This window comes from Podarcis erhardii (genome assembly GCF_964252035.2).
Source record: "Podarcis erhardii genome assembly, chromosome: 1".
Taxonomy (NCBI): Eukaryota; Metazoa; Chordata; class Lepidosauria; order Squamata; family Lacertidae; genus Podarcis; species Podarcis erhardii.
This window is the reverse complement of record NC_138497.1, coordinates 94089205-94109736: the sequence shown is the minus strand read 5'-3', so window position 1 is coordinate 94109736 and position 20532 is coordinate 94089205. Positions and strand designations below refer to the sequence as shown.

General features: G+C 41.9%; 1 protein-coding gene across 2 annotated transcripts; it reads left to right on the top strand.

Moving 5' to 3' along the window:
- Positions 1-3425: 3425 nt before the first annotated feature.
- On the top strand, positions 3426-18974 carry CCDC14 (coiled-coil domain containing 14). Of its 2 annotated transcripts, none has more exons than XM_081871408.1 (13): positions 3426-3565; positions 4531-4586; positions 5276-5351; positions 6847-6919; positions 7009-7149; positions 7711-7953; positions 8052-8149; positions 9803-10376; positions 11795-11936; positions 13055-13134; positions 14401-14616; positions 14700-14829; positions 17732-18974. In XM_081871408.1, exons 1-13 carry the CDS (start codon positions 3536-3538, stop codon positions 18702-18704), a joined length of 2832 nt encoding a protein of 943 aa, XP_081727534.1. In that variant the 5' UTR covers positions 3426-3535; the 3' UTR covers positions 18705-18974. The 2 variants fall into 2 exon arrangements, with proteins under 2 accessions (XP_081727534.1, XP_081727533.1); XM_081871407.1 differs by having other exon boundaries at positions 14697-14829.
- The last annotated feature ends 1558 nt before the right edge of the window (positions 18975-20532 follow it).

Sequence of the window (20532 nt, the reverse complement as noted above, 5' to 3'; positions counted from 1 at the left end):
CTGATTGAATTTGGGTGCCAGAAAGACAGGAATCCCATTGCTGTGGAGTAGGGGTGGCAACTCTGTGGGCTGCATTGGGCCCACAAAGCTTCTCCCTGTGACTGACCAGCCAGCCCTCTGCCAAAGGGTCTGTTTATTTTCCTCTTGACCTCCACTAATCCTACAAAGGCACTTCTTCTCCCTCTTGGGCACTGCTGCTCCTAGGTGTTAACTCTAAGGGAATAGTCCTTCCTCTTTGCTAAGCACTAATGCCACCTTAGATGAAGAAGAGACAACTTTGCAAGGTAATTGGAAAGCTTTCTTCCCCATTGCAGTGATGGGCTGGGGCAGGGGGAGGTTCTGATAACTGAAGAGGAAGGACTATTCTTCCTCCCCATTGCCATGCTGGCCTAGGAGGAATGGAACGTCTCCCAGCCCAATGTAGTGATGAGAAATCAACAGAAGAGTGAATGTGTATTGGGGAAATTGTATGAACATGTGTATGTGTGTACATCTGCCTGCCTAACTACTTATCTGAATGTGTGTTGGTGTGTATGTGTGTTGAATGTTTGTGTGAATCTCTGTTGGTCATACCTACTTTGGCCATGCCCACTACTGCATCAGCCACTGGAGGGTTAACCAACTTTTTTTTTTTTTTACGTCTCTTGGGCCAAAACCTCCTACTCAGAAGCATTCAGCACAGGGGACAGGACACTTCCATTTACACTTCAGTGAAGTGTGGATCCACGGTATGGGCCTTCAAGAACCACTAAACTTATCTGTTAGCCCTGGCTCACTTGACAACTACAAACTGGCAAAATGGATATACATAGGAGCTGTAAGAGACTCTCGGCACTCAAGACCTGAGCACTAGCTACCCTTTGGTGTAGAAGGTGCCAAATGACTAGGGTAAAACCAGCCCTGCACAGCAGATGCTGCCACCACTCCTGTTAGTCCACTCAACCTGAGCCAGGAGAATCCTGGGCTGTACACTGAACAGTGTGCAAGAGCTAGATAGGAAAGCAAGAGATAAAGAACCAGAACACTCAGTGGCGTAGCGTGGGGGGTGCAGGGGGGGCCAGCCGCACCGGGCGCAACATGGGGGGGGCGTGCTCGCCGCCTCCAAAGTTGCCGAAGAGCCTCGGGCGCAGGCTGCAGCAGAGCCCCATGTCTCGCGGAACCGACGAGCTGTGCGCGCGTCTGGCAGCGGCGGCAGGTTAGGGGTTAGGGGCGCAAATTACTTGCCTTGCCCCGGATTAGGGGGCGCAAATTACTTGCCTTGCCCCAGGTTAGGGGGCGCAAATTACTTGCCTTGCCCCGGGTGCTGACAGCCCACGCTACGCCGCTGAGAACACTGCCTCTTGAGCAACAAGCCCACATTACTCAGTAGCAGTTTGACCAAGTAGGATTCAGAGCCAAAGTTTAATCCCAAGAAAACACACAAGGTTCATAGAGGTTGAGTAATTAATAATTATAAAAATAGCAGCATACAAATATGAACCCATTACCAGTTAAAATAAGAAAGGAATGTGTGAGAATACATTTGGAAATCAGAGTACAAGACAAAAAGCAATAAAAGCTAGTTTGCCTGTCTCTAATACTTAACCGCTAGAATGCTAACCCCACTGAAATCCAGCAAGCAGCACCTCAATTCTGGAACTCTCTTTGTCTCCCTCCCTCCCTCCTTTTAGTCAACAACTGAAAATGAATCATTTTCACCCAGGCATTTCAGGTGAAATTGTAGGCATGATATGGCTTTGCTTTGTGTTGGCACCAGCTGTTTGAATGTGGTAACAGAAATTGGAGACCAAGCACCACAAAGGTTTCAGATGGGTGGTGGTAAGAATCTACCTCTTAATTGTATGTTGTGGGTGGAGAGTATGAGTGGGTAGGAAGCATGAGAATGAGGTTTATGATTTGGGGGGGGGTGCCCGAAAGTTGGGGTGCAGAGCAGAGGCTCCCCCTGCGAAGGTGGAGAAGGATGTTGAGGAGCTGGACACAGTGTGTTTCTCAGCCTGAGGCGAACAATAACATCAGTATCTCTCTGTACCTCTTTCAGGCTCGGTAGGGGGCCAGGGAGTGGGTTGCCAGTCTGCTCCCACTGACACCAAGCAACAGCCACTTATTGAAGTGTCTTCCCGGACCCGGGCTGATCCTAACCTGGACTTGGGTGTCTGGAAGCTTGTTTGTTGTTGCCTCTTTCCCCTCTGCAAGGTGGCACACCAAAAGGATAAAGAATAATTTCTTAATAATTTGTCTGACACCTTTAAGTTTACTTTCATATGCTGGCACTATTATTATTATTATTAATAATTTGTATACCACCCTTCATCCAAAGATCACAGGGCAGTTGACAACAAAATGGTAAGACAAAATACATACATAAAACAAGAACAAATCAATAACTCCCGCAAAAGTAGGTTGATGTTAAGTGGATTTTTAAAATTAACAATATGTATATGCTGCCCAATAACAAAGCTGACTGCGCTGAATTGTTGGAAAAATGACCAGTACCTGTAGGATGTCACAGGAAGGAGCACTGTATGTTGAAACAAATGCTGTGGCGACACAGAAGGTGATTTATTTTATAAAAGAACCACAAGGCTGATTGGGTATCTCCTTAGGCCAGTGGTTTTTAACCTGTGTGCCGTGGCACTTTGGGGTGCCTTGAATGATGGTTGGGGTGCCACGGGCAACACTGGCCTCTGCCCCTTTTTCTTTCCCTCCCTTCTCTGATGCCTTCTTGCATCTCTGCCTCCCCAAGGCTTGCACAGCTGTTTGTTGCAGCAGCCTTGGCTACAAGTTCCCCAGGCAAAGGGTGCCCCTGGGGCTTGCCAGGCCCCTGTGGGCAGGGGACGCAGCTAGGGGACCAGGGATGGCGGCGGCGGCAGCAGCTGCTGCCCAGAGGACTCCCAAGAAGAGAGGAGGCTCTCCACCCACAAGGGAGGGTGTTCGAAAAAGGGTGAGAGGCTGCCAGCTCTGCAGGCAAAGGGTGACCCATAACTGAGCTCCTGAGCCCCACAGGAGTGCCGCAAAAAGAATGAAGTTGGTCAAGGGAGCCGTGAACTCAAAAAGGTTGAAAACCTCTGCCTTAGGCTAACACACTGGGCGCAGGATGAGCTTCCGGAGCCAAAAGCAAGGGCCCCTTCCCTTCCCCCAGCAGCAAAAAAAAACTGGCCTGTGAGGATTTCAACTCAGTTCAATGGCTCTTACTCCCAGAGAAACGTGTGCAGGGCGCCTAGTAAACACCGGTCCCACCCTCCGCGGGTTGACTAAGGGGAAAACGGGCTAAGCCACGCCTCTCTCACGCTCCGCTTCCTCTATTGGTCCGACTTAGGAACGGCTCTAACCAATAGAATAGACCAATAGAATAGAATAGACCGCCGGGCTCTTATTTATTTCCCTCCTACCTCTTCCTTTCCCGCTCGGTCTGCCGCCGCCGCCGCCTCAATGAGAGCAAGTAGGGGGCGGGGCTTGAGACAGGCTCTGCCCCGTGAGTAACCGTTGGGCCCGTCAGTCAGCTTGGAGGAAGAGGCAGCCTCTTGGCTGGAAGGAGATGGCGAGGCCGGGCTCCGTAAGGCACAAGGTAAATGCGGGCGGGAGAAGGGGAGGAAAGCGCTCCCTCCCTTGCCATTAAGTTCGGGCTCTTCTCCCTGAGTTCCCCCTCGTAACCTCAGGGCTCTGCATTCCCCCTAACCGTGCATGATGCCTGTATGCTTACCGACTCAAAACTGCAGTTCATGCACCTGATGATGGAAGTGGAGTGAGATCCGCGAACGCCTCTGTTATTGATGCATCTTATTTAGTTCTTAAGGTGCCGCGAGACTGTTGCTTTTACCAACAGAGTAGGTAACAAGCCCACCCTTCTAGAATTCGTAAAAGCAGAGGGTCTTTAAGCTGATCCCTATCGCTCTTGCTCCTGGAGCACACACGCAAAATGTGATGGTGTGAACTGTGATTGTTTCTGAAATACCAGATTGTACAAAAATAGTATGAGTTTAACTACTTAAGCATAACCTCTCCTGGTCTGCAGTGGTTTTATTTATTATTAATAGTTATAGAACACATTACCAAATGGTTGAGGTTATAAAGGCTCTTAGTTGGAAACCAGTGTTTTCCTTGTTGAAATGGCCAGTTAATAGTCATGCTTGTGCAGGGAATCTGAATTTCAAAATGTGAAGTATTCTGTTCTTGACATTTGCAAATATGGGTTAGCTGATTGATTGGAATCAATTCACAAAGGCCTAGATGCTCCTAATGGTTATTTATTCTTAAAAAAGACTCTTAACTAGCTTACATACAAAGTATTGGTCAGACATGCTACACTACTGTATATCGCTTTTCACTCTTGAAGTAGAATGAAATATTTCTGTTATCAGTTCTATGCTCTTATAAGCATTTTTGAAATAAAACATCACTTGCATGCTGGGTTTCCTGTAGAAGATGTAGTGTCTCTCTCTCTCTCTTTTGTAAGCCTGAGGTGTGTGTTCTGTTATACTTATTCTGGAAAACTAATACCAAATATTGAGTGCTTGTTTGTGCAACCAACAGGTACTGTCATCAGGAAGGTTGACAGGATCAGCTAAACTAGCAAGTGGAGGAAAACAGTAAGAATATCCTCATAACTTCTACATTTGTTCAGGTTTGAGCAGTAAAGGTAAAGGGTAAAGGGACCCTTGACTATTAGGTCCAGTCGTGGACGACTCTGGGGTTGCGGCACTCATCTCGCTCTATAGGCCAAGGGAGCCGGCGTTTGTCCACAGACAGCTTCCGGGTCATGTGGCCAGCATGACTAAGCCGCTTCTGACGAACCAGAGCAGCGCACGGAAACACATTTACCTTCCCGCCAGAGCGGTACCTATTTATCTACTTGCATTTTGATGTGCTTTTGAACTGCTAGGTTGGCAGGAGCAGGGACCGAGCAACAGGAGCTCACCCCGCCACGGGGATTTGAACCGCCGACCTTCTGATCGGCAAGCCCTAGGCTCTGTGGTTTAACCCACAGCACCACATGTTGTCCTTTTTGCTGGCAAAGCGCCAGGTTCTGCAGACTGGCTGGTTGGGACCAATGCTTGTCTTTAGAAATGAAGAGTATAGAATCGTCTTAAATTCCTTATCAAATATTACATATAATGCCTTCAAACTACGTCAAAAAGTTAAGTTAAGTTGGTTTTAGAGTTTCTGATACTGTGTTTTAGCATGTTTCCTTTCCTAGATATCAAAGTCCAAAATGTGTCCAAGTGTTGTTTTGTATGTATGCTAGAGAGAGAGTTGACACAGCATTTCTGTGTTTCAGGAATGCTTTAAGAAAAGTGGCACGTCCTGATGCTGATTTTGGCTACTCCTTGTATTCCACAGATTCTGAAGATCAGGTAATGACAGACTATCATACAAAATCTGAGCAAAGTTTTTTATTTGTGCATATTAAATATTGCTACGAAAAGCCACTAGCCCTGGTTACTGTCATCATGTTTCACATTTTCAATTAATCTGGAGAACAGGGCCTTGTCAGAAAGTTATATGGAAGAGGGTAATCTTTTAAGCAGGAGTAAGGAACCTTTTCTGGATGGATGGCTGCCCATCTGTTAATCACTTAATGCCATTGTGATGTCAGCTCATGTTGCACTTTGAAGCCCCAATTGTTGGGATTTCAAAGTGCAGTACTATTTAAAATTCATTTCCTGTTTGCAAAGGACTTTCAGACAGCTCCTGTTTGAGTCTCTGGTTTTGTAGGCTCAAACTAGGCCTGGGCGATATATCAATATATTGCCCAGAACCAGTATGAAGAGCAGACCGTGATGTTGGTTTCATTAAGCGGTATATCACTGGTGAAACCGACACTGCTCCTGAATCCCTGTGCTAGCAGCATGCACTGGAGGGAGTCAATGTTTCTTCTTCCAGCGGGCACTGCTAGCAGAGGGACTCAGGAGCAGCGGTGGTTTCACCAGCAATACATGGCTTAGTGAAACCACCATCCCACTGCCTTCATACGACGCGGAGGGAGAAACAAGCTGTATCGGCGAGGCGCCGATACAGCCTGTTCCTCCCTCTGAATCTTTAAACTGCTCACCTGAGGAGTGCACAGCTGCCCTTGCCTCAGTCTAGCAATTAAAGGAGCCCCAATACTCTCTGTCACTCGTGTGTGAGCAGCAAAAGGAACAGGGATGTCTCAGCTGGGGAGGGGAAATGTTCCCTCCCCCCAGCTGAGCTGCGCGAACAAGCTGCATTGTCCTAGCCTGCAAGCCTGGGTGAAATCGCCTCAGCTCTTGAGGTGAGAGCTGGGGCAGTTTCACCCGGTGTCTTGCAAGCAGAGGCCAATGCATCTTGTTTTTTCAACATCGTGATAGACGGTGTTTGGCTGGCGAGACACCGCAATGTTGAAAAGCTAATATTGTCCAGCCCTAGCTTAAACAGAAATGCTTGATCACTTGACTTGAACAGTATTTAACTCATTTGCTACATAGGCCTGTGCCTTGCTGGGAACAATCACATGCAGCCACTGCAGGATTTAACCCAGTTATGTCAACTGACAGGCAGGTAGACATGGTTGGAAGGAAAGGACCTCATAGGTCAAGATTAGCCTACAGGCCCAAGGTTGCCCACCCCTGCTGTTAAGATATGCAGGTCCCAAGCCAGCAAGGGTTGTAATGAGTATCTTGAATTAAGCCTGGAAACAAACCAGCAGCCAGGGCAAATCATACAATGCCTAGCACTCACGGGCATCCTAGCAGAAGCATTCAGTACTGATTGCAGTTTCCAACATACACTTTGGAACATTTACTAGCTCACAGAATAAAGAAGGTGTAATAATGAGCCATTTTCTGTGAATGAAAACTGTTTGCATTCTCTTTCATATCCTTTCTATAGGTTGCAACCATTCATCATGGCCTGGATCGCTGTGCGTCTTTACTAAAGGACATTTTGCAAAATGAATCTGAAGGTAGTATTCTTTTTAATTACTGGAATTCAGTTTTCATTCTGCAAGTAACTTACTTTGTTGCTAAATGATATTATTTCAAATGGTGCTAGGGATGGAAAACCTCTGTCAAAAGGCAGGAAAAGCAGCTTTTGTCAGAACAGCTTCAAGACCTTTACTCAGTAAAGTCAATGGTTCAAAGAAGAGGGGTCAAAAGAAAAAAAGTATTTCTGCAAATGTGCGTAAAGGAATGGGTAAGATGTTTTTCTTCAACTTTATTTTCAAGTTAATTCTTTATTTTATTATATCCATTCAGTGTTTTGTTACAGAATAGCTGTAAGAAAATGATAAAACACAATTTATACATTACTCTTTAAAAGATCTGATTTTTTAAAAATAGCCTTACTGTACCATAAATGTTCAGTAGATTTCACCTGCGCTAGTAGATCAAATTTGCTTCATGGAGGTCTAAGTTTTTTGTTGTATTCATCAATAGGACTAAATTACGTGTTTCACTGTACAGTCTTTGGTCAAGTACAGGCCACTATGAGTCTGTGAAGAATGCTCATATGACTGCACAAAGAATATTCTTGAACTATTAGAAAATAGTTTAGACTTTGAGGAATACTTAAGAGTATAACTTACGTATTTTTACTTTTATCTTACGTAATGTGAGGTAAAACATAATCAAGACTACAAGCGCATGGCAATGCTTCAAGAGCAGAATTCCAAAACTCAAAAGGTTACTGCTACATCTTTGTTGTTTTAGAATATAACTTAACAGAGTTAAAAGTACTCCTTTTTGCTTTTCGTAGTGCCTATGCCAAATAAGCCAGCATCATTGAATGCTGCAGTTGCTGAAAAAGACACAACTCCTGTAAGCACAGGGCAACCTGCTCCTCCTCAACCAATTCATATACCTTGCACTCAGCACTCTCCTGTGATGCATCAGAAACTGTGTGAGCATGTGCAAACCCAGATGTCTCTGCTAAACACCCAACCGCTGCAAAAATCCAGTGGCATTCCTGAAGTTCCATGTTCCATCATTCCTGAACACAGTGAGTGGGAATGGCATGATTTGATCTGACAGACGTTGTGGGATGGATATATTTAATCTTAACATTGACAATTTTGTTCTTTATACCTCAATCGATAGCAACATATCAGCCTGTAACAGCATTCAACTCCCGTTTGCCTACCTCTACACCAGCTCTGTCCCCACAATATGCAGCTAATCCTTCGTTTGTTCAGCCTGTAAGTACTATCTTAAATTTTGGATTGCCACGTTTTGTTCTGTGCATACTGTTGATAGATTTCTACTGTTTTGCCTTCCTTAAAAGTTCCCTTAATACATGTTAAAATGGGGGCTTCTAAAGTCTAATGCAATTTAACAAGTGTTGGTGTAGATGTAGATTACTAGTCATTTTTTTCATTTTATTTATTTGTGGTTGTCAAAGAGGAGGAACCATAATATAATTTCAATTTCCCCTTGGGTATTTGACAACGTAAGAGGTTGGAGGGGACAACAGGAATGTAAGACTCTATGTTAAGGTCAGCAGCTTGTGTCAAAGTCCAGCAGATCACATTCAGGAAAACACTATATTTTTCCCATCACATGACACTTCTTAAAAACATGCCTGTTTGCTTAAGCCTTTTCTGGCATTTAATGTTGAGAATTAATAGTGCCCTTTGGATTATCAGCTGCATTTTTTATATTTTACTGAGATTTATTGCTATATTTTATCACCTTGTACACCGTCTTGAGGCTGACCGTAGTAGGCATTATATAAATACTGTTACAAATGAACAATAATAAACTGTTACGAACACCTTTATGCTTAGCCCTGAATCAGTTTCATGTTTTCCAACATGTCTAAATGCTGGAAGGTGTCAGCTGTATCAGAGCTGTATAAGTAGAATTTGCTTGTCACCCATTCTTCTAAATTCTTCCTCACTACATTGGGCGAGCACAATACAGCACAATTGCAACAAATTAATTCTGCAAGCCGGAAGGGGAAAAGAAAGAAAAAATTGTTAAAACAAATCCAACTTCACCTGCTTCAAAGTGAAGCTGTTTTGAAGAACACCAGTACTGAAGCAACCTTTAATTCTGCATATATTTTGAAACACCTGCCATAGATTACCCCATCAGGTTCAACTAATACAATTTAGGCAATCTCTCTTTGTCTCTCTTTGTGTGTTGGATAACAATCAAATGGCAAAATAGCCTATTGTTAAATAAGCCTTTAGGATAGGGTATGTCAACTGCTGTGCCTTTGAAAGTATGCTTAAGAAGTGGGGAAAGAGATCCTGCATGGTGTCATAGAAAAGATCATATTTACCGTATTTTTCGCTCTATAAGACACACTTTTACCCCTCCTAAAAAGTAAGGGGAAATGTGTGTGTGTCTTATGTAGCGAATGCAGGCTGCGCAGCTATCCCAGCTGCGCAGCGATCCCTCTTGCTGTTCTGACTTCTGGGATAGCTGCGCGAAGCCTCTTCAGAGCAAAGGGAGGAACACTCGCCCTGCCCTGAAGAGGCTTGGTGCGGCTATCCCAGAACAGCACTTGCTGTTCTGGCTTCGCTTTGCTGGAGAGGCACTGCGCAGAGAGGGAGAGCTGCGCAGCGCCCCTTCAGCGAAGCGGGAGGAGAAACGGAGCCCCTTCTGTTTCTCCCCCCGCTTTGCTGAAGAGGTGCTGCGCAGATTCAGAATTTTTTTTCTTGTTTTCCTCCTCTAAAACTAGGTGCGTCTTATGGTCAGGTGCGTCTTATAGAGCAAAAAATACGGTCCCTAACGTAATATTTACCTTTCTAGTAGAAGGCTGCACATCTAAACACTACTCATAACTGAGTGTGCAGTATTAACATTTCAGTGTAGAATAAATTATTCATATGCTCTTTTTATAGGGTGCTGTCATTGAGAGCTGCACTCAGTGTGTATCACAGATGGGACTTCTCTTGCCAGAAGGTCCCAGTGGCTCCACTTCTGATGCCCAAGGGCAGACTGTTGCTTTATGTTCTGCCCTGCCCCACATGATCCAGTCTGCTCCAAACAATCCTACGCCACCCACAGTACTTGCTCCACCTAGTACCAGAGAAACTGTGCCAGATCAAGGAAACCACGAACAGCAGATTAAAGAGGCAGACTTAATAAGATGTATTCAAGCACATCTGGCTCTGTTGCAAGCACGTGAAAAGGAGAATGGGAAGGTTGATGGAAAGTACCAAGATGTTGACCCAATTCAGTCCAAGCCCTTGATTTCTAGAGAAGACACTGCTGAAGAATATAGTGAGGGTACTCTGAGTGAAGAGGAAAACTTGGATGGAGTTGATATGGCACCAGTGAGAGATACAAGCTGTCAGACGAGCTTTGACAAGGACATTTTAAAACCTAAAAAGACAAGCCTTCAAAAAACAGCTCAGAAAGTGAAAACCGTGAAGTATCTTTTGGGAGAACTTAACGCCTTGCTCACTGATCAGGGTAATATGAGATTTCTGCTTACACTATAATTGATTTATACTTCTGTAAGGTTTACTTAATTGAATACCAACATGACAAAACCACATTTGTTTCTACTAATTTTGTCTTTCTACTAAGGTTTCATATTTTAGTATTTTGTTCCTTTTATCTGTTAGTAGTAGGCAATAAAAGGGACGCGGGTGGCCCTGTGGGTTAAACCACAGAGCCTAGGGCTTGCCGATCAGAAGGTCACGGTTCAAATCCCCGCGACGGGGTGAGCTCCCGTTGCTCGGTCCCTGCTCCTGCCAACCTAGCAGTTCGAAAGCACAAAACTGCAAGTAGATAAATAGGTACCACTCTGGCAGGAGGGTAAATGTCGTTTCCATGCACTGCTCTGGTTTGCCAGAAGCGGCTTAGTCATGCTGGCCACATGACCCGGAAGCTGTACGCCAGCTCCCTCGGCTAGTAAAGTGAGATGAGCGCCGCAACCCCAGAGTCGTCTGCGACTGGACCTAACGGTCAGGGGTCCCTTTACATTTAGTAGGCAATAAAGCACAGAGACTCCTTTCTGCACAAGGGAGAGTGTTCACATTCTCAATATGGCTGAGTGGTGTTTTTTGTTTTGTAAAAAATCTGAAGTCAAATGTAAAAAAATAATAATCAAATCTTTTCCCCTTCATTTTCCTAATCAGATCTGCTTCATGTATGGAAAACTAGTGATTTACAACTCATTGCTATTCTTATTAAAATAATTTTGGATACTTTCTTGATTAAGGAATCATGTTCCAGATCAGTACAGCATGAAAGCTTCCAGTGGAGTTTGATAGGTAGTAGATCTGAATGTGAGACATCTTTAAAAAAAAAAAAAAAAATCTGATGAGTATAGAAAGCAAATATAACTATCTGCCTTGCCCTACCTAATATGAATAGGTTATAAAATGTTTCTTGTGGATTCCCATATTAATGTAAGTCTTATTAGATGCGGAAACACCCATGGTGGAATTCTTATTATTTCCACTTTGTGAGCTGGCAAGTACTGTTCATCCTGGGCAGCAGGTAAGTAAGCAAGCAAGCTTATATGGAAGTAAAGGAAGCTTCTGGAATAATTAGCTGTAAGTAGATGTGTTTAGGGTCATGTTGCCAACATTACACCTGGAACAATAAGGTTGATATATATACACAAGGGTTCTCATTATTCTCTGGGTAAAGTGCTGGTTTTTTCTTTTAGCAACATGCTCTGCAAAAACATTAATGAAATTTGTCCCCTTCCTTTGGAAAGGGACATATTGAAGACAGAGCTCTGTCTTAAATCTATTGTAGCATATAGCTGATGTGAAAGTACTTGGTATCTTTCTAGGATTGTGAATTTTTATTCTTCCACAACATGTTTTGAGGAGTGCATTTGATTACTCAACAGATTCTTCCTTTCCCTATTATAGATGATTCAGATATTTTGAGGTTGCTAGGTGAAGTGGAAGACACAGTATCACTCTTGCCTGCAGTTGTTGGAAATGCAAATGTACAGGCTGAAATAGCACTTGCTGTTCAACCTCTCAGAAGTGAAAATGCCCAATTGCGCAGGTCAGTAATACATGTATGGAAGATCAGCAATGGTAATTCACCAGATCTCAGTTTAGAACAGTTAACGAAAGAGTGAATGTGCACTTAAAACAGAAGCATTTTACAGCAGGATTACAATTCTGTCCTTTTTTTAAAGGAGTAGATGCATAGATTATGTATACATACAAATTAAGTCTGTTATCTATAAAACAGAAATACTGTATAATAAATTAACATGTTGAAACTTTTTTGTGAAACAATCTAAAACTTGTTTATCAATGTTCAACTAAAATGAGTAAGATGCATTTGGGAGTTGAAACATCAGCAGACTATCTTGATATAAAAGTTGGCGCAATCCTTGTTCTCCACCCAATTTTCACTTTCTTGTGGAGTTCATTGTGGAAGAAGAGGGGTCTGCCGGGGGAACTGCAAAAGGCAGTTCACTGCCACATAATGGTTATCCACGTAATGGAACAAAATAGTTCCGTTATTGTGTATAATAACAGTTGGTAATGCTAGTGATAACAACTGTGATCAGTTTGTGCATACAGTGGTACCTCGGGTTAAGTACTTAATTCGTTCCGGAGGTCCATACATAACCTGAAACTGTTCTTAACCTGAAGCACCACTTTAGCTAATGGGGCCTCCTGCTGCTGCCGCGCTGCCGGAGCACGATTTCTGTTCTCATTCTGAAGCAAAGTTCTTAACCTGAAGCACTATTTCTGGGTTAGCGGAGTCTGTAACCTGAAGCGTATGTAACCCGAGGTACCACTGTATAGGTTGATAGGACTGTGGTTCAGCCACAGCAAACCTCTCTGCTGACTTTATCAGATCAGCACTGGTAACCTCAGCTGATTGGAAGCTCATCTCGGTTGCAGTTGGGGTTCAACTGTATAATACGCAAGCTGCTGTGGGAACATTCTTGGATTGTGCTTTTTGTGTATTGGCATTGTTTTAAAGCTGTGGTGCAATTGTCCCAAGCAGAAGAGGATCTAGCAGAGAATGAGGGGTTGTCAGAATGGATAAAGTTAACTTAAAAGCTGAGGAAGATAGTTTTGTCCCCTCACTTTTTATCAAAACCATTGCCATAGAAAATCGTTGTTAAATGCAAACTTTCCCACCCCCCAATTCAAATGAAGACGACTAAGAATATTGAATCAACAGCTGAAGAACCAAGAGAGAGCAGAAAAAGAATGCAATCTGGATAGCAACTATGAATGTAAGTAACAAAGTGTAAAGATTTGAATGTATTTTAAAAGCACTTAAAACAGAATTTGAGGTGTATTCACAGTCTCTGCTGGTTACTCACACTTCTAACAGTTCTGGAAGCAATGCTGTTTTCGTCTAATGAAGTACTTGAATAGCGTACTATATTTACTTTATATAAAGCCCTTCATGTAATAGTAAGCCATAGTTAATGGTTTACCACAAATGCACAAATTATACCTGCTTTCCCTGGCTTAAGTCTGTCCAAACTGGAAATAAAGGTTTGTTTTGCTCCAATAACAAATGAAGGATCGTGGCTTCTTTCTCCTGCCCACTAGTAAGAGCAAAGTGTGCATGACTGGCACATTCACAATTAACTATTAGCTATGTTTTTTCATTCTTGTCTACTAAACTGCAGCAGATTTCTAGCTCTAAAGGTTTTCAGTTATGCTGCTGCTTCTCCTAGCCGTTATTCAGACTTATGTCACTCTGTTATTCCATGGTTTGTTTTATGCCGATGATTTTTTATAATGTGTTGTACCCAATGCTAAATACATTTTCTAAATATGTTAATAATAGATTTGCAGTACATATGAAAGCAGAAACTAGTTAGCTGAAGATTTCCTAGCATGTTCATGGGCTCTTGCGAATTAGCTGCATGTGTGAGCAGAAGACTGGTTCACATTTTGGCTTATTAAGATGTGAGATGCTAATCAAAACATGACCACTGTCTCATTCCCTCTCATACTGTTTCATATGAAACAATGCCATTGTATCGTACAACTTTATTCAGGAATGGCTTATTGACTTGATTGTGGAAGTGGTTACATGCATGGTTTCTCTTACAGTTTGAATATTAAAGTTTGTATAGTTGGGTCATACTATGAATTTCTACCATGTACATTATTGTGTGGAGAAAAGTAGGTGAACCAGTTAGTGCATGCAGCGAGTTGGCTGTATCTTCATGATTGCAGCTGCTACATCCTAAGTCAGCTCCAACCAGTAAGTAAGACATCTTCAGTTTGGCCTAGAAGGAAATAGAAAAACTCATTACAGCTACAGCAGAACAGTTCATATATATTCATCTAAGGACATGTTGCAACATTCTCTACTGATTGAAATTTCTAGACAGTCTCCAAAGGAAGCCTTGGGCAAAATATATTGCTGTTAAAAATCCTAGAGATTACAAGGGCATGCCACCTATTTATATTTTAGTAGTTATAAATATTTGTTGGGGTTGAACTTGTCTTTTAAAACAACTATATGCTTCTTCCTATAGTCTCGCTCCAGTCTTTGAATATCACATTGCAGAGTCAGTTGAATGAATATATGAAAAGCAATGAGTTGCTGCGGAATAAAAATGAAGAGATCATAAAAATGTTAGAAAGCCAAAAAGAGGAAAATAGAAGGCTGACCAGAATAATTCACGAGAGGGACCAAGAGCTTCATGAAAAGCAACAGCAATATGATATTTTCTCAACAAAGCTCAAAATTGGTGTGTACACTGAGGCACTTTCTGGGTTCATATTCGTTTAATGTAAAAATTACAATTTTCACTTCTTCAATGTGTTTCAGAAGCAGACGATATGCTGAACAGCACAAAGAGCTTACAGTACAAGTTGGAAGTTGCTGAGAAAGAAAACCAGATTTTAGGCATAACATTGCGTCAGAAAGATGCAGAAGTGAATAGGTTACATGAATTGACTCGGTAACTATCTTAATTTGCTTGTTAAATATGTATCTCACCTTTTAATCAAGTGGTGCAAATAACTAATGTTCAGTAACATTGCCCTTGCTCTAACTTCCTTCTTTTAACTTTAGTCCTGTGCAGTTAGCAAAATTTTAGGCCCAACACATTTAGAATGAAAAGCTGAAAATTGCATGTATGTTGATCTGAAAGCTATGATAAACTTATAGAAGACTGGGAGAAGTCGCCATATTGGAAAATGGTGGATTCTTTTCAGTTTAAAAGCACCAATATCTCTGAAAATAATAGCCAAATTGAACATTCTCCAAAGATTTTGCAGAATAATTTCAGGTAGGATTTTCAAACTTCAGATTTGGGAGGGGGAACATGCTATGGCAAAGGAACAATATTCAGCTTTTTATTTTAAATGTTTGGGTCAAGCCCTAGTTTCACTTGAAACTAATATTACAACTAGTATTCATTAACTATATAAATTGGCAAAATAATATAGCAGAAACCCATTTCTGTCACTTTATTAGGGAAGAATGTATTGCTCTTGTGACTTTGTTTCAATAATTAGTTGCTCTTTGAAAACTGTATAATGCAAGTAATCCTGACAGTAAGCTGAACTTGAGTGTGCTACACTAGTTCCTGAAACTTGATTGGCTTACGGCTGACATTGAGGTGGTCGTGCTCAGTCTTCTTGGGACTTGATTCATTCACTATAGAATGCCACCCAGAAGGAGAGTCCAAAGGATGTACAGAAGTTCAGAAAATAAAGAAAACTTGTCCTTTGTTTTTCTACAGTTAATGGGTTTGAATAATCTCTCTATCAAGAATCCAATTTACTTAAGACTTATTTTGAGGTGGTACATTAAGTATGAAAAGAAATTGTGTAGAAACAGACAAAGAGAAACAAATCTGCTTAGCCAAGTCTATTTACTTACCTCCAGCTGTTCCGTCTCTCCTTATTTCACTTGAGCTTCTTGTTTAATAGAAAATTGTTTGAAGAGGGCATAATTTATCCTGTGAACTGCCCTGAGACCTATGGGTATAGGGCAGTATACAAATTTAAATAATAAAAACAACAACTGCTTCTGGAGCAGGTAGTCTCGCGCAAGACCTTTGTTGAAGTTTAACTGATAGTTCTGTCACATATATTTAGTGTTATATCAAGTCTTGCACTGTGGGTGTAGTACTTAGCCACCAGATGGTGTCAGAGATTCATGGACTAAGTTGAAACCTGTCTTGCTAGAAAGGGGAAAAAATGACCCTTTACAATTTATTCACCAGTGTGAATAAAAGTTGTCACATTCTGGTTTTTAGCTCTTATTTTCTCTTGTTGCTTCACCTAATCCAGTTGGGCATCATTACCACACATTACAGGTAGATTTTTCAGACTGTAGCTTAAACTAGATGGGGGTTGTTTGTGCAACCTGTGTGCATACTTTTGTCTCCTGTTTAATAGGTTGGAAGTGAACTATTGAGACTATTCAAAAAGCTTAAATTTTTACCTCTTCAGCTATTCAGGACAGTGGGGAGCAGAACACGTGCCAGGACTCCTCCACCCCACAAACAGCTAATCCTCAGACCGTTTTATTTTTTAAAAGAACCGTGGGTGCAGCCACAACAGTTTCGTGGGCAGCACTTTTGAGTTCAGTTTTTAATGTTTTTGGAATTTTCCTTGACTGTTCCAGGAGAGAGTGATGCAGCATTTAATCAATTTAGTTTTTCAAGTTGCAAGCATTCCATTCATAACAGTGGGCAAAGGGAGGGGTTCTCCCGCTCTTCCCCAGACACCCATTGCAATGGGTTATGGGAGGCGTGTCTCTTAGTAAAGACTTCCGATTGCAGCATTAGTTCTTCCTTTAAGGCTGAATGGTGGCCGTTTGGCTTTTATTTATAAAAATATTTCTATATCACTATAACATGAAATATCAGGACATTGCACAACATTAGAACACAACACAATTAAATTATTATTATTACAGTGGTACCTTGGGTTAAGAATTCGTTCTGGAGGTCCGTTCTTAACCTGAAGCTGTTCTTAACCTGAAGCACCACTTTAGCTAATGGGGCCTCCTGCTGCTGCTGTGCTGCCGCCGTGCAATTTCTGTTCTCATCCTGAAGCAAAGTTCTTAGCCCGAGATACTATTTTTGGGTTAGCGGAGTCTGTAACCTGAAGCGTCTGTAACCCGAGGTACCACTGTATTAATATCATCATCAACAAGAACAAGAACAACAACACATATACTAGGGCATGTTAGGGAGACAAGCCAACCATTGATCACTAGTTTTGGGGAAGGGGCAGCACTTTTCCTCCTAGCAGTGTTTGTAACTGTAGCCAACTTGCTTTTGGCCCATGTGACTTGTTGGAAGGCAGTGACAGCTGGGTGTACGGTTGTATTTACATGGCCCCATTTCTAGAGACCCCTCTTCACTTATAGCCTCTCTCACTTGGCATCCTTTCTCCCCCATGGTTATGGCATTTACTTTTACACACACACACACACACACACACACACACAAAACACGTTCAGTTTTCTATTTCTTTTATTTTCAATGAAAGTTTAAATGTGTTTACCTCTTTACAAAACTAATAGATAATGTTCTACTTCAATACAATGGTCGTTTGGAAGATAAACTTAAGGCAGACCACCAAAAAAGCCCAACCTGCAGTCATAGCTTTTAAGTTTTACTTTAAAAGCTCAGTATAGGTATGACTAAACAGTATGACTAACTTCTGTATTGTCTCAAGGTGGAGTGTATCCTGAAAGAGGTACAGTATACCATGTCTATACCCACAGGTAAGTGGGTATAAAACTACAACCAGAGCCCAACTGCTTGAGACAAATTGAGGATCTTGGATTTTGTCATATTCCTTGTCCTAATTAAAATTAAACTACTGAATTGTTCTCAACAGGGCTCTGCAGGGCAGTATGTCCAGACTTCTCTCGGACCTCACTGTGGACACTGCCAAACCAAAACAGGAAAGCAGTCTGTCGAAAGCACTCTTGGAAATTCATGAAAAACAGCTCCAGGCCGACACATACCCTCTAAGTGATTCTGTAATGAGCTACCTTAAAAAGTTAGAAACCAGTCCTATTCTGGCAGAGCCTGTCTTACCAAAAAGTAAGATGAAGGTACCAGGTGAAGGATATGACATGAGGGCAACTGAAAACCCTCCTCAAAACAGTCCTATTGCAGGGGAAATAGTGGCTCCAAAAAGCTTTGCCTTTCTAAAGCCTGATGTTGAAGCAGCCAGCAATTCAAGTACTTTGGTAGAAGGGCATGGGCCGGATGAGACTATTTACATTCCATTGAGTAGCAGGCCATCTCAGAAACCGGCTGCAGCAGCTGAAAGGACAGATACACAGTGTCAAGTTCCCCCAAAACAGGACTGTAACTTTGGGTTGGCCAATTCCAAGCAGCCAATTAGGTTTGAGATGCCGGGCAACAATGCAAAGGCCGTTGATAAATTGTATGGTAGCTTTAGTCCCAAAAAGACTGTGGAAAATGAGTCTGAAAGTAAGGGGAAGACAGCAAAGCTGGAGGGAGACAGATGCCAAATGCAGCCAAAAGAAATAACAAATGAAGCTGCTAAAATGATTTCGGACGATCCAGATGGACTTCAGCCTGATAAATTCTTTTATGCTTCTATTCCACATCAGAAAGGAAACGCACAGAAAAAAGGCCCTGGTATTTCTGTTCCTGACTCCAGTTTCTCAACTTTTGACTGGATGTCTGGAAAATCTGAATGGACTATATCTTCCTTTTCAACATTCACTTCTAGAGATGAAGAAGACTTCAAAAATGGTCTAGCAGCCTTGGATGCAAACATAGCTAGACTGCAAAAGACTTTGCAGAATAGTTTGAAAAAAACAGCAAGTCCTTAATGTGCTATTTCAGAAGAAGCTAGAGAAATGCTTTCCTTGAAATCTTGTTATTTTATAGCATGTTTGTACTTGTATAACTTTTGAATTGTTGCTGTAACACTTTTTTTTTTTACTGACAAGATGAAGAGCTCTTTAATGGCAAAAAATTATTCATTACATAAATGAAGATTAAATCTGAAATATTCCTGTAAATTTTAATTTTAGAATGTAAATAAATGTAAGTTTTCTAATAAATTATTAATTATTTGTTAATAAATTGATTGTACCTACTGTTTCTGTGGGCTTTATTTACTGATAATTTTTCATCTAAAAACCACCTGAAGCTTGATTTTGTACCTCAAAGTGGTAAAGTCTCCTTCCTTGGAGGTTTTTAAACAAATTGGATAGCCATCCATCAGGGATTCTTTAAGCTGTGATTCCTGCATTGCAGGGGGTTGGACTAGATGACCTTTGGATTTCCACACACAATTCAACACTGGAGGCAATTGCCTTCGTTTTTTCCTTGTTCCCACCAGCCTTTCCTTTCTTTGTTCCCACCATCAACAGACACCCTTTTCACACATCTGAATATAGAGAGGGAGGAATGAGGGAGCAGCTTTGTTTATATACTTGACCTCCATATATTCACCACAAAGGCCTGAGCAACCTTCGGGCAAAAACTGAGCAGGATCCCTCAGAATATAGAAAGCAGCATGGGGGGGGGGGGATGTTTGCTCAGGTCTTGTAATGAACATGGAGGTTCTTGACACATTCAAAGGAAATCTGAAAAGCAACTGAAACCTAGCACTCGAAGAGCTTTAAACCACTGCTGGGTAAAAATATGGCATTTAGCCTATATTGAAATGCATTAAAGGATTTTGAAGTTAATTACATTTGAAATAGTGACGCCACAGTGTAGCTGAGGTACTCTAATGTCAGAGAGGTAGCCTAGTTTACTGAGATCCCAGTTTACAGAAACAGTAGAATATTAGCTTATCGGGACTAAATCTTTCAGTGCAGCACTAAGATTTTAATCATACAGAAGTTCATAATAGGCGGTGGGTGAGAAAAGATTAGACAGCCTTCCCCTTTGGGGAACATTCAGCTTGATGAAATCAAAAGCTTGCATCACATTTAAGAATCCGATCGAAATCAAAGCAGTATTGTACTATTCCTGTGCAAAAGATGACAGCTTGCGTTTTAGCCCCAATCTTTATGATTCCCATTTCCACACAATTTTTCATTATTTCAGATTTGATTACCATTGTCCTAGCCATCAAACTAACTGAGGTGATGTCTTGTCAGTTCCCATTACCAAGACTGCTGTAATTCAAAAACTGCAAGGTACTAAAAAGACTTAACATCATTTTCCAGGTGTAGTTGTGTAGTTGTTTTTGAAAGGGGACAAGAGAGAGAGGAGGAGGAGGAAAGGAAACTTCCAAAGCCACTGCCTTCATTTCTCAGAACAACTTGTATAAGTTATTCATTATACTAGAATGAGCTTATAAATAGAAGCTTTGTTGTTGAAGCTAGAAAACTTTTACATAGTTAAGTTTTTTATTATAAACATAGTTATCCTTGTTAAGTTGTCTATGGAGAATAGCTGTATTACTAGCACATCACAGTGAGGGGTGGCTCGATACTTGGTTGCTTGAGGGGAATAAGGTCAAGACAAGACTCTGCCCTTCCACTGGTCATCTTTCCATGTGCAAGAGCCAACTGGACTGGCAGTTGGGACAGGGTCTTCCATTGCCCCCAAAAGCAACAGACTAGGTTCAAGCCAGAGGCAGCTAGCTCATTTTACTTCATGGTAGAGCTGCTCCTGTTCACACACACACACACACACACA